General features: G+C 39.8%; 1 protein-coding gene across 1 annotated transcript in view; it reads right to left on the bottom strand.

Moving 5' to 3' along the window:
* LOC122792861 (peroxidasin homolog) overlaps positions 1–8,503 on the bottom strand; it is a 1,756,079-nt gene extending 1,747,576 nt beyond the window's left edge. Inside the window, exon 1 of the mRNA XM_044060419.1 lies at positions 8,293–8,503. Coding sequence (XP_043916354.1) covers positions 8,293–8,453 — 161 coding nt within the window. The 5' untranslated portion in view covers positions 8,454–8,503. The remainder of the gene's footprint in view (positions 1–8,292) is intronic.
* Positions 8,504–13,811: the final 5,308 nt, after the last annotated feature.

Here is a 13,811-nt window from a genome sequence, read left to right as displayed (position 1 = left end):
ATTCAGGCATGACCAAAGGGCAATTTCAGGTATACTATCCAGTCCAGCTGGTGAATCTGGGTATCCTGAGGCAATGTTACAACTGCCTCATGTACACAGACAACCCTCTCCTCCTACCACAAAACATTAACATATGCGAGAGATGCAATTATATAGATAAATTGGAGGCTAAGCTCTCTCCACTCAAGACTGGAACAGGCAGTCATGAGGAGAAGGTTAACACATGCACCATACCTCCAGCCTCATATAGACATACTAAACCAGCACTGGCAAAAAATACACATAAATACACAAAATCATACTCGGAGGCTCTAAATAAAAACCTGTAAAAGCATCAGAGACCTCCAAAGAAGACACCCAAAAAACCTACACCTCCTGTCACAAACCAGGCAACACATAAAACACAAAATCAGTGTGCCGCACAATCACAGCCCTTAAGGTGAAATAACATACCTAACACATTAGTAATAAGCAACTCTATAGTCAGGCACACTGATGTCCCACTCACTAGGCTGGACAAGGAGAAGGTTACTGTTAGCTGCCTGTCAGGAGCCAGAATCCGCCGCATAACACAAGCACTCAGGTCACTCCAGAACAAGTACAAATATGACTCTGTCATTGTTCATGTTGATGTGAATGACCTGAGACGTACCTCCCTCATGTAGCTCAGGTGGGTATGACCCTGACCCTGAGTAGCATCCTGCTCTCACCAAGAATGATACCACAGTATAAAGAAAAAATTATCAATTTTAACAATTGTCTAAGCTTCTGGTGTCATTCAAAGGGGATCTAGTGTCTGTCAACCTGGGACAACATGCTCGACAAGCCTCGTTGCTTCGCAAGAGATGGCTTGCACCTGTCACCCCTAGGCTTTTGAATACTAGCCAAGGCTCTTGCTGCCCCCATAATGTCTTTTTTAGGCAAGGCTCAAAAGTCAAACCCACCTCCATAAACAGCACAAATAAAAAAATGAGGGTTATGCTACTCAACGCCAGGAGTTTAAGTCTCAAAATGCTCGTGCTTGAAGCACTCCTCAGTATGGAGAATGTCAACATCTGTGCAGTAACTGAAACCTGGATCAAGGCTCCACAGAGCACCCCAGCACTACTGGGCTACAACTCATACCACACATTTCGGCCACAGAACATGGACCAAAACACAAAAGGAGGGGGTGTATCCATATTCATCAAGGATACCTACACCTCCAGGTTAGTGGCGCAGCATGATACCTCTGAGCTCATCCATGTGCAACTAACATCGGGCAAATCTGCAGTGCAAATTGTGGCCTGCTACAGATTAACCTCCATGACCCAGGACCACCACTCCACCTTTCTGGAGACAGTGGAAAACATGAAGGTCCTACCAAACACCCTGATATTGGGTGATTTCAATTACCCTACCATTAACTGGGAAAACTACTCAAGTACAAACTCCCAGGCCCAGCGCTTCCTGGAATTTAGCAATTCAAATGGCCTGGATCAGCTGGTAAACTCCCCTACCAGAGGTGAAAACATATTGGACCTGGTCATCACCAACATAGGCGACAGGTATTCCGCACCGGAGGTCAACCTGTCACTGGTTAGATCAGACCATAAACTAATCACTCTGGATGTCCACACCACACCACCACCCCCAACCAAGGAAACCACAGTGAAAAACGTTTCTATAGCAAACTTAATCTTACTTAAGACAGAGGTGGTAAGTTTCACAACCCCCACGCTAAAGGATGATAGTGTCTAAGATGCAGGAACCTTTACAAATGCACTCTATGAGCACCTACAAGGATGCATGGATCGTGCCATCCCTAGCAAAACCAAGATTCAGTCCCCTAAGAGAAGGAAACCAGTCTGGTGAACCCCTGCCAAAAAAAGGCTATACAACAGAAGGAGGAAACTAGTTCAGAAAAAAAGCAAGCAAATTCCTAGAAGGAAAGACATCCCTGATCAGTATCAGTAAGAAACTAAGGTCCATCATAAAATCATCCAAGGCTAACTTTAAAAGAAAAATAGCCAAGGATTCGAAAGATAACCACAAAGCCTTCTTTAGCTATGTCAAGAATATAAGTGGCAACTCACAGATATGCTCTGAGCTAGTGCAAAATAGCACAAAATATACTGAACCTACTGATAATGCCAACATCCTGGCAGATAGATTCAGTGCAAACTTCACCCCCCCTCACCCCCAAAAGGGCCCACAACAATACCGGAATAGTGTAGTGTCCTGGAAATCACAGACGCACAGGTGAAAACAGCCCTTTCAAAAGCTAAAAGCACAGCATCAGTGGGGCCAAATGGTGTCCCAGGCTGCATCTTGCATGAACTACAGAACGAACTAACCCCCCACCTAAACACACTGTTCAACCTCAGCCTCTCCACAGGCTACATGTCCATAGAATATCACACAGCAACAGTTATTCCACTCCACAAAGGAGGGGCCACAACTAACCCTGGTAACTATCACCCCATAAGCCTGACTAGCCTGGTCTGCAAGGCTATGGAGCGCATCATCATGGAACTCATTAACAAAGACATTGGGAACCTCCAAACACTTGACCCAACCCAGTTCAGCTTTGTTAAGGCCATAGATGAGGGGAAGGTGGTTCACACAGCCTACCTTGACCTTGCCAAGGCTTTTGACACCATTCCTCACTCAGGAATTATAGAAAAACTAACCAGCCTGAACATAAACCCCTATATCACGAGATGTGTTGCCAACTGACTTACAGACAGAACTCACATGGTAAGAATAGTGGGCTCCAGGCCCAACTCTAAACCAGTCACAAGTGATGTCCCACAAGGCTCGGTCTTTGGATGGAACCCTACTGTTCGGCATATAGTTCTCAGAAGTATAGGCAAACACAGGAGGACTATGGCTAACCAAGTTCGCCGATGACTACAAACTGGGAGCCATAATTGACTCTCCATCTGACATGGACATTCTCCAAAAGTGCCTTACTGAGATGGACACCTGGTGTCAAAGTCATGGTCTCAAGCTAAATGCCAAAAAATGCATAGTCATCCCATTTGGGAAAAACAAAACACCCATGAATTACCACATAGGTGGCAGCCCCCTTAATACAGAAGAGATAATAAGAGATCTGGGGACTCAGGTAGATAGTAACCTCTCATTTGACAATCATATTGCCAAAGTAGTTAGGAAATCCTTCTATGTAGCCCATCTAATTACTAAAGGGTTCGCATCTAGAAATAAAGAGGTTATAGTGCCCCTCTACCCGTCACTCATCAGACCCATCATAGAGTACAATGCCCCATTCCAACAGCTGGAAAGACCACAAAAGTACCTCACCAAGAGGATTACTGGCCTCAAACATAAGTCCTATGCAGCCCAACTGGAAATGCTCTGGCTGTACTCAGTGGCATATTGCTTACTCAGAGGTGATCTCTGCCCGACTTACAAAGCCATGTCCAACTCAGAATTGATGGACATTCTCCACCTAAAGAAATCCAAGTCACTGCGAACCACTTACCCTAGTGAATTAAACCTTGCCACAGCAATAAATAGAACATGCTGGAGGGATAGATTCCAGTCACAAAGACTCCTCATGCTTTGGAACAAAATTCCAAACTACATTAGGCAGAGTCCCTCACTAACACTCTTCAAGAGAAACCTTGACAAGTGGATGGGTAACAGAAAATACACCCCGGGATCACTTCATTGGCTCTTCTTGACAGAGGCTCAGTTAATTAATCAATGGGGCGGTGAAAGCTGACACACTCTGGCTAGGCTTATAAATGCCCTCGGGCAGATAGCCTAGTACCTGCCTATGAACCTATGAACTTGAACAAAGCTATCAAAAAGATGTTAAATTTCCAGCAAATATCCCTTTCAGAACCCCCCACTGAATAGGACTAAAAAGCCTGAACTGGTTAAAACTACTCATCAACTAACATATACACAAGTTCTTATCACCTATACAATTATCCAGAAGCCATCTGCTTGTCTAGCACTAAATAACATTTTACACAACTATGTTCCTAGTCAGTCATTATGATCCAATGACCAAAAACTCTGGTTTGTCCACAAACCTATCAAATCTGCTGTGCATTTTCTGTGCTCATACCATTTTGCTAAGGCCTAGAACTCCATATCTCTATCCATCAGATCAATACTCTCCCTCCCATCCTCCAAAACCATTTTGAAAGACATAATAGCCAAACATTGTCTCTGTTATTGCTCAGCACCAGGATAAACTGTATCCCTAAATGTGAACAAATATCTCCTCATGCCTTACATCTTCTTACTCTCCCTTCTTCACTCACATCCTTACTTTGATCAATTTCTCTCCTCTGGATTCCTGAATAAAATATACCATCCTCTGGACTGCGTGCTGAATACATGATACCTTTGCAAATCATACAACTAGTCTTCACTATAAATGCAAATGAATTTTGTACTCAGACCATTGCTTAAGTCCTCAGGCAAGTAAACAGTTCACAGTACTGCTCCACTGACCACAGTACAACAGTAGATTTCTTCAGTAATACTTTTTTGAAGTACTTATAAAGAGCTTCACCCTTATAAGACACAAGTACACCAAGCCCAAGTCTATGCTCTGGATCACAGCTGACATCAAAACTTATGCTTCAAGGTGAAATGGCATGAAGAAAGTATAAGAAGGCTACATCTGCCAGTAGTTTTCAGGAGTTAAATCATATTCCCAATGGCAACAATTCCTACAGGATAGCATTTCAATTGCTTTAAACAGTGTGTTTAGCTTATTTAATCCTGGGATACATTCAAACATGCATACACATGCGCGTGTGCGTGCACACACACACACACACACACACACACACACACACACACACACACCTTACTTTTCTCTGATTTGACAGAATATCCCTGATGTCTCGTATTTTTTTTCTCACTGCGCTCATAAATAATGAATCCTTACATTCAGTCAGTAATGCCAGATGTTAGATTTTCCTTTTTCGTAGTGCTTGTAAAGTGCACAGTGATGCTAGAACTGTTGTTCGATTAACTTTTTAAGTGACTGTAAGTAATAATATAATTGTTTCCTGCTGGTGTCATTTACCATTCCTCCCAGCTTTGTACTGATGCACTCCCACATATGGGCACACCCCATCTCTCTCTACTGTGAGCCCCTACTTTTACAGGATACTCCAGCTGTTGCCTCTTATAGGTGCTCTGTCCCTCATAATTCACTGACTGTAGCAGTCATTGAATAATGACAAACATTAGAATATCATACTTTTCACAATGTAACAAAAAAAAGTGTTACACTAATGGATCGGTTAGTGTAGTGAGTTAAGGCTGCTTTCTGTGGCAAGGGTGCAGGTTTCAAAACATTTCACCCCTTTATATATTTTTTAATAAGTCTCTCAGTAGCAATGTGAGGGACTAACAAGCTCTATGGGAGTACTGAATGTATAGGATATGACTCTTTTTAAGTGTCTTTAAGACAAAATTTAAACAGTTATCCTTGGTGTTAAATGTCCCCCCACCCCACATCCTTCATGCTGACTTACTTTTCTGTGTAAATGCCTTACTTCAGGCATTTCTGGGGGGATAGCACATGGCTAATTATCATAAGCTACTCCCCCAGAATGCCTCATTAGCATTTGCTGTAAGCCATGAAGAAAGCCTGTCATGGTGTTGCACCTCAAGCATATACTTCAAGGTAACCTTTGTGAATCTTGCCCGATATTTCCTCACTCAATGAAAATACGTCATGATTGTTCCTTTACACAACAGGAGACTTTCCTATGACAGCAGCAGCTTTCACCCTTCTGTAATCATGTCATCTCTAAAGTTTTGGAAAACGCATCTATGTTTAGCCTTTACAAATACTGAACCTAATCAATGCCTCCTTCCTAAGTCTCAACATGGCTTCCAGCCATATCGTACTAATGATGCAGCACTTCCCACTTTCTGCCACTTCCTACATGGCAACTTATTCCACAGTAATACATACATGTCTTGCTCCTTGACCTTTCCAAGGCAAGTGACACATTAAACCATTCTACAGTCCTTCAGCAACTTGTTAATTATGGTCCGTCTATAACATACTAGAGTCGTTCTCCAGTTATTTGCAAGACATAATCTAGATCATTAGATGGTCTAATACTGCTTCCCTATTCTTTACAGTCTCAGTCTGTGTTCGGTCTCCTACCCGTTAGTATCTTTGTAAATCAAATGGCACAGCATTGCAGATCTAATAACTTCTTATCCAGTACGCATTTGTGCAGGTCCACAATGAGTGTGCAAGGTCTTAGAATAACAGACACCACCTGGTGGTCAGAATGTCCAGCCCCTAAAACACAGAGTAAATTACAAAAAAAGTACTTTGCATTCTCTTTTCATAGTGGTAGATAGGTGCTCAGGAGAATGGGTGTCCCAGAGGATTTATTGAACCTAATCCTTCCCCAGTGTTGTATGTTGAGATAATCTATTTCAGACTAAGGAATGAGACAAGACAGAGTCACTTGTAATAAAGATAGGATCATAAACGGGTACATTTGTCACAAAACTAATGCAGACAATAACATTCCTTATTACAGATGTTTATTATTTCTGAGAACTTCACTGAAACCTGTCCAAAAAGGTTGAGGTTTTTGTAGTGTGTACCTTGCACAGACACTACTGTTGGGGGGGTAGAAGGCTTGAGTACAGCACATACTAAAACTGTATCACCAAACCTCAATACATGCATAGTTTCAGCAACCTCTGTTCATATTCAATTTGGTACACACAAAACAGCTTACTGGCTGGTAGCATTTGTTCTGTTTCAGTCTATCAGTTAGAGCTTTTACTTCCCACTTTCATCCCCTCATTATTACTGCGTTTTAGAATGCTACATAAGTGATTAGACTTTACCTTAGTGCTACTGTCCTCATAGTGTTATTTTAGGGCATCCATCTCTTAAATATAGGGTTGGCTGAGAGATACAGCTAGCACATATGCTGGTCCCCTGCCCACATTCCCAAATGCATGCATGCAGAGAGACTGTTAATCTGTTGTGCTGCCAAGCCCTTAGTAGTAAATCACATTACCTGAGTATTGCTGTAACATACTCACAGTACCTGTAAACATTCAGGAGATGTGCAAGAGGCAATCCTGAATTCCCCAGGGAACCCGGAGAAGCATTTCACGGATGAGTATTATCACTTCTAGTCAACAGTCACATGTAAATTTGGTTTGACATTTTATTTTATAAATTGTGCATTTAAATAAAGTCCAAAAATAAACTAATAAAATAAAATAGAATTAATGTAATTCAAAGTAACATATTAATGTAATTCCAAGTAACATATTTAAACAACACTTTATTTACAACAAAACACTCAGTAAAAGTAATTCAAATGCAGATGCAAAACTTTAACAACAGTTAACTGTTCATTTGGGACAGATCATTTTAAAAAGTTGTCACTGTTCTCACATTTCTGTTTGATCTATCTACACATGTATTAATATTTATGCAGTCCCAACATCAATGACTGAAAATGTTAGCAGGTATTTAATTCTAAAATGTAATGTAATGTATACAGGTATGTAACTCTACATTTGCAGGTAAGGGCACATATATCAGATCACCCAAACTTTGTCAGCATAACCATCTAGTGAGAAGGTCTGTTGCTAAAATACTAACAAGTAGTTATACTTTCTGTATTTGCATGTTCCTCTATACAATATGCCAAGTTTTACCTCTGTAGCCATCCATAGTGACCCTTCATTTTTACTTATGTGGATATTTCTATGTTATCTAGCTAGGACCATAAAAATATACACCAGTAAATAAAAAATAAGTATTTGTTTTACTTTCAGCAGCAAACCTCAAACAGCATCCCCTCACAAAAAAAGGTGAGGTCTGCACTGCTTAGCAGTAACTAGGAGACAAACTAGAATGTGTGAAGTTATGCCCCTATTAGACTGTAATACCAGCATCATCACACCCCAGTGCTAAAAACAGGATACATCTAAGGCAGGACCAACACAAAGGTGGGGGGAATGTAATCTTTAAATTCAAATTCCTGTGAACAGTTATATAAACTACCATTTTAGCAAAGTTACAAATCAGCAAGACAAATTACCAGTTTAAGCTCCAGAGGAAGGTCAAGCAAAATAAGAAAACCTTTTGACTGCCTCAGAACTGAGAGCTAAAGACAAAATACAGTTACCACTGCAAGCCTGAGTATGAATGCAAACATGTATATGAAACTGTTTCCACCATCCTTTTCTAATTTCCTTTTCCACAGTTTTAAAGAATGTTCACAAAATATAATCCAGTGAGTTATTTTCAAAACTACTCACAATATTGTTGTCTGATATGGCACCTTAGGGATATGTTCCAACATCAGGTGCATACAGCGAAAGGTAGTCTTGAAGCAAAGACATCTGCTTGGGCATGCAACCGAGAAAACACATTGTGAGAGCAGGCATCCTAAAACAGAGAGGAAGAGTTTAGGCTCCATTCTGTACTTGTTCTAAGCCCTGGCAATGTATGGAGCTGTACTAAGTGAGAGGTTAAGTTGTTCCAAAACTTCATCTGAGAGAGGAACTCCCATCCAGTACGTCAAACTAGCAAGAGGATCACATTACACAACAAGACCCTCATAGCAGCAGCAGCAGCAAAGACCAAGCCAGGATATCCAGATTTACCACATATCCCAGGGCTTGTCATTGGGATAATGAAACTAGATCGCTTGCTGTCCCTTTTTTTTTCCCATTATACTTTTTCTGTACTTTCTCTACAACTATGAAGTCACTGTTGCTACCATAAACTGCACACTTTAACAACATTAACTTGCTCGCTACACATACATCAGCTTATCCCCTTAATAAGGAAATTGAATGAAATTAATTTCTTAAATGTGTGCTTAACAGTCAGTAAATAAAATGATGCAGTCTGCTCATCAGACAGTTTAATCCTTTCTAACTGCACTAAGAAAGTGTCTTCTTACTAGTGGAATTAGTCAAAAATCAGTTACTGATGGAGTATTCTCCATTAAGAAGTATAGTAGTTTTCCAGAATGATGTGCTGTTATACCTAATTTACCACAAACATTTAAAATGCATGCTGCTAGGGTATTGTATGAAGTCCATTTAACAGTGGAGAATGAGTGGAATTCATTTGCCTTACTTATTTGCTGCTATGAAATTATGCTCTTAGAAAAGGGGCTTCCTCTGAGACTTCTGATTTGAGTAACAGCAAAGGTAATCTGAATATACTAAAGAAAAAGTATATAACAAAATATAATAATGTTTGTAGTAAGGTTCCTCTTGTTGTGCGCAGAAGGAGAATGTGTGTAGTGGTTACACTGTAATGTTGGCAAAAACAAGTAAAGGCTGCCAGGGAGTCTTGCATGATTTGTATACATAAAACATGTTTTTGGAAATGGCATAGCAGGGATAAGGTTGGTGCACCATGGTACAGAGCTCCAGACATTAGTATAAATATAACTGTCTAAAAAGGAAAGACAGTATGATGGAAGGGAAATATTTTATGATAAGAGATTTCAGAAGTTCTGAATCAGTCTTGTTAAAAGGGCTGCTGGCTCGACTGAGTTACCCCTCACCCCTTGTTAGGGGGGAGACTTAAGGGGGGGGCAGCTCCCATTGAAGAATGCATAGAAGGAATACAAAACAAAGTATGCAAATTAGGTATTCCAAATTATAGAACAAAGGAGGACTATGATTATAAACCATGGTATAGTTAGGAAACAGAAGGAATGTGTTTCAAGTGGAACATCTGTAGCTTACAGATTATAACTGTAATGGGATCGTCTTTTCAAGAACAAGTGAACAAGTAGCAAAATGACAGAAATGTGAAAGCAGTAGAAACATACTAAAACCTAAGAGGAACTGCTTCAAATCAGATGTATGGAATAAATAGTCAAAAACAAAGCAGTACTTTGCTGTAGGTTTCCTTTGGGGGAAAACAGTTGGGATGCTTAAAATGTTGTTTTTCTCTTGTACATTATTTTTTACATCTTATACTAAAAGATGAGTCAGAAATTTGAAAAGTATCTGTGGAATGTGTTGAGACACTATAGAAAGGTTTGGTAGGAGCAGGACTATTGATAACAGAAGCTGTGTGTTAGCAGGTAGAGGGAAAAGAGGATGTCAGTGGTAAAAGCCCAAGCCAAAAATCCCACTAATCACATCGGATGATGCAGAATACCACCCGGACGTGTAAGAAGAACCAAAGATGGACTAGCGCAGTGGCACAGGATTTGTCGACACATGAGGATACACAAGGTTCAGTAGGTTTCAGGTCTTTCTCTGGAACAATTAAGACTGTTGGTACATCAAGAATGTATTAAGAGGGATTAGGCCAGCAACACAGGTGAGAAACAGGGGGGCAGTGTCACATAAGTGCAGGGAGACAAGATAATTTAGGAAGAATCAGGATCTCTGGTATGTTTGAAATACATTGGCCAAACATTTATGTCAGAATCAATGTGGGAACTCATGCATTCACAATATGATCTAACAATGATAATGGCAGGGTACAGCAACATGATGCAAAATATGGGAAATAAATTTGTGGAACATTGTCAGCACTTATTCTGCCTAACACAATGCTACCATGGCTTTAGACATAGTGGGACATGGAAATAACCAGAGAAGTATAGCAAAGTTTTATAGTGACAGTCAAGATTCCCTTAAAGAAGAGACAGAGTCACCCATATGGTAAATATGTGGGCAATTAGAGAATGGCTGGAAGTGGTAAACAGGAAGAAGTGGCACCTACAAAAATTGGTAGACCAAACAAAGACTGGCCAAAGGGAACTCCCCAATATTTCCACAAAAGTGTTAGTAATAAAATGGTAGAGTGGAATTCAGTCTAGTTATCTCACATGTCCACAGGGATAATCAGTGGATGACTTCATCCAAGGTGCGGAAGCATCAGTGAGGTATGCCTCATGATGGAACAGTCAGTTTGTAAAAAGTACAAAAAAAGGTGCGTGGATGGCAAAAGCAATGCACAAAAAGCATTTTACTCACTTTTCTGCACTCTAGAAATCAGCAATTGCATGGCATTGACTTCCAAGAGCAATGCAGCATACTTAGATGTATGCCCAAGAAGTGCTTATCATCTGAAAAGTTCTGTTCATTATTTCACATGGTAACAGCTACAAGGGCAGATTCTAAGTATCTCGTTTGCTATTTGAATGGCTTTGTCTTATTGTAAAAGCTTAGAACATGCCAGCATATGCTGTAAACATTCAAGGTATTATGTACTGAATTAGGGATTTCATTAATGCAGGAAAAGTGGAATGGTTTATGATATGGAAAGCTTTTTGGGGCACTTAGTCTGGCACAGTAAAACAAGTCTGTGCTACCAAAATAAACAAAAGAGACATTGAAATATATGACTATTCACAGGAAACCTATAAAAAGATGTGTCAGCTGCACAAATTACTAAACCATGCAAGGACTGACCAAAAGAAAATCTCAATGTTTCCCTAAAAGTGTTAGTCCTAAAGTGGTAGTGTAGAATTCAGGCTAGTTACTTGATATATTCATAGAAAAATCTGTGAACCATTAACACAAACAACTAAACTGTCATACTTTAGGACTTAGACAGTCTGGTAAAACTACTCAGCTTTACATGTAAAGAAATTTCCACAGAGCAGTCATTCATAATATGCCTAGTAGCAAAATGTGTTGGGGACATCTATGCAGTAACATGGCATCCATCATGTTTAGCACATATGAGAAGTATTTCTAAAGAGCAATAATGCAGTACAGTCTACTAAAACAAGTACTCTAATGAGTAGCTTTAAATATTTACAGACACCGCAGAAATACTACGATTCAGCTAATATTTTCATTTTTTAAGTGGTTTGCAGGGATATAGGTGTGATTATAATGCAATGGAATGATGTACAAAACTTAGAGCTATTCTCTTATTAGCAATGGAGATGGAGACAAGAAGACAGTATCTTAGTGATACAGTTTGTTTAGATCATACAGTGCTTTGAGGACGAGCATCATAAATCACCAACTGCAAGTAAGGAAACTTGAGAAGAGTGAGAGAACATTTTATGTTGCATCACTTGCCACTAAGTTTAACATTTATGGCAAACTGTTACATGCGGTGGATAATTTTGTATCAGACTCTCTCTTTCCAAGTTGAATTGCTTTAGACAACTTGCACAAGCAGTATAACTGTGTCTCATTCTGGTATCTAATGGCTTTAATGACTCTGTGGCATGCAGCAATACAGGACAGGGGTTTTCATGTTATCCAGAATATAGAGCAGTGAAGAGTGGGACTCATTTATTTAAATATGTTTGATGTATTCACCCTGGCCTGTTCCCAAAATTGGTCCAACATGATCAGAGCACTTCCTGTATACACAAACTTAAACAAACAAATATTAATCTTACCATAAAACAACCGGCTAGGAGGTCTCACAGAAAATGCTTTAGTGCTGGACTAGACAGCAGCCTAGTAAGAAGGAAATGGCCCTTAGATCCTTTTTAAGGTATTTAAATGCTATGGGAACACACTAGTCTTAGCATTCAGATATGGATAGGAAATACTATTCCTCAGTGAACCATACTTCTGAATAAGGTTTAGAAAATGTAAGCTCGATCAGAATAAGAATAACTATGAAAGGCTTTGTGAGATCACTAGTATAACCAGACAAACATTTCACAATCATGTCAGACATAATGCACATGTATTTGGGAAGTAGCACCTATAGACATAGCATCTAAGGTAAAAGATTAGTTACCCCCCATACTAAGAAGAGGGGGAGGAACTGTCCAGTTTTTGTGGTATAAGGACAATACTCCTCTGAAAGCATAACACTTTAAGCACATATTAAAAACTGCAACAGTAGATTGAGGCTAGACATGGCAAATTATGCCACTCAGCCATAAAGACTTTAGACAGCATCATGTGCACACAGTTGGAGCATATGTGGTGGGTGGATCAAAGCAATGGACACAAGGAATAACATGCATATGAAAAGCATGTCAGAGCACATAATTTATACACTGCTGTCTGTTTGGATCCACAGCCACTCGTTTGTCTACTGGCCAAGAGATCGAGCATTTAGGTCAGCAGGAAGTCTGAACCTGATATTCAGTGACTGAGCATTAGTAAAGTCTCTTGTTAAGTGAAGAATGAACTAACTGCTTTTACTTGCTAGCTGAGCTGTCAAAGGAAAAAACAGAAAAGTGATCTACCAAATACATAATTGTATATATAGGAAAATAACATTACAATGAAACTATCAATACAGATTTTCTCTGGACCAAATTAAAAATGGCTTGGAGCAAAATCAGAGATACTGCACTGGGAAAGATCAATAGAGTATTACATGGTTTAATGAAGGCTATCATTCTGATCCTTAAGAGTAAAGTAATATGGCATCTGTTTTTAAAATTTAAGAAGCCAGAGCTGTGCCGGTTAGATGAGGCAATCTCACTAAAGGATGACACTAAGTTTTAGCTGGTATAAAAAAGGTGTTTTAATCATAATGTGGAATGAACAGGTTACACACCTATGACAGAAAATCAGATTGGGAATGAAAGGAAGAGCTAAAATTGAGAATTAGAAATTCAAGACAGCAGGGCTTCCCCCAGATAGTTAAATTAAAGCTCATAATAGTGTGTATTGTGTGATGTCTGCAGCTCAGAGTCTCCTACCTAATACGAATAGCGGCTATCTATTTAGGCTACCCCCCTGCATGCCTGTGAAGAGAGAGCACAAGGGTAAGTAGTAATTCAGTCTGTAGTAAATCTTAAGGGTAGTAATGCAGTCTGTAATAAATCTTAAGGGTAGTAATGCAGTCTGTAATAAATCCTAAGGGG

The sequence above is a fragment of the Protopterus annectens genome, chromosome 2.part0 (genome assembly GCF_019279795.1).
Source record: "Protopterus annectens isolate FY-2018-M chromosome 2.part0, PAN1.0, whole genome shotgun sequence".
In the NCBI taxonomy this organism is placed as follows: domain Eukaryota; kingdom Metazoa; phylum Chordata; order Ceratodontiformes; family Protopteridae; genus Protopterus; species Protopterus annectens.
The sequence above is the reverse complement of the archived record's forward strand: the minus strand, read 5'-3'. Positions and strand labels throughout refer to the sequence as shown.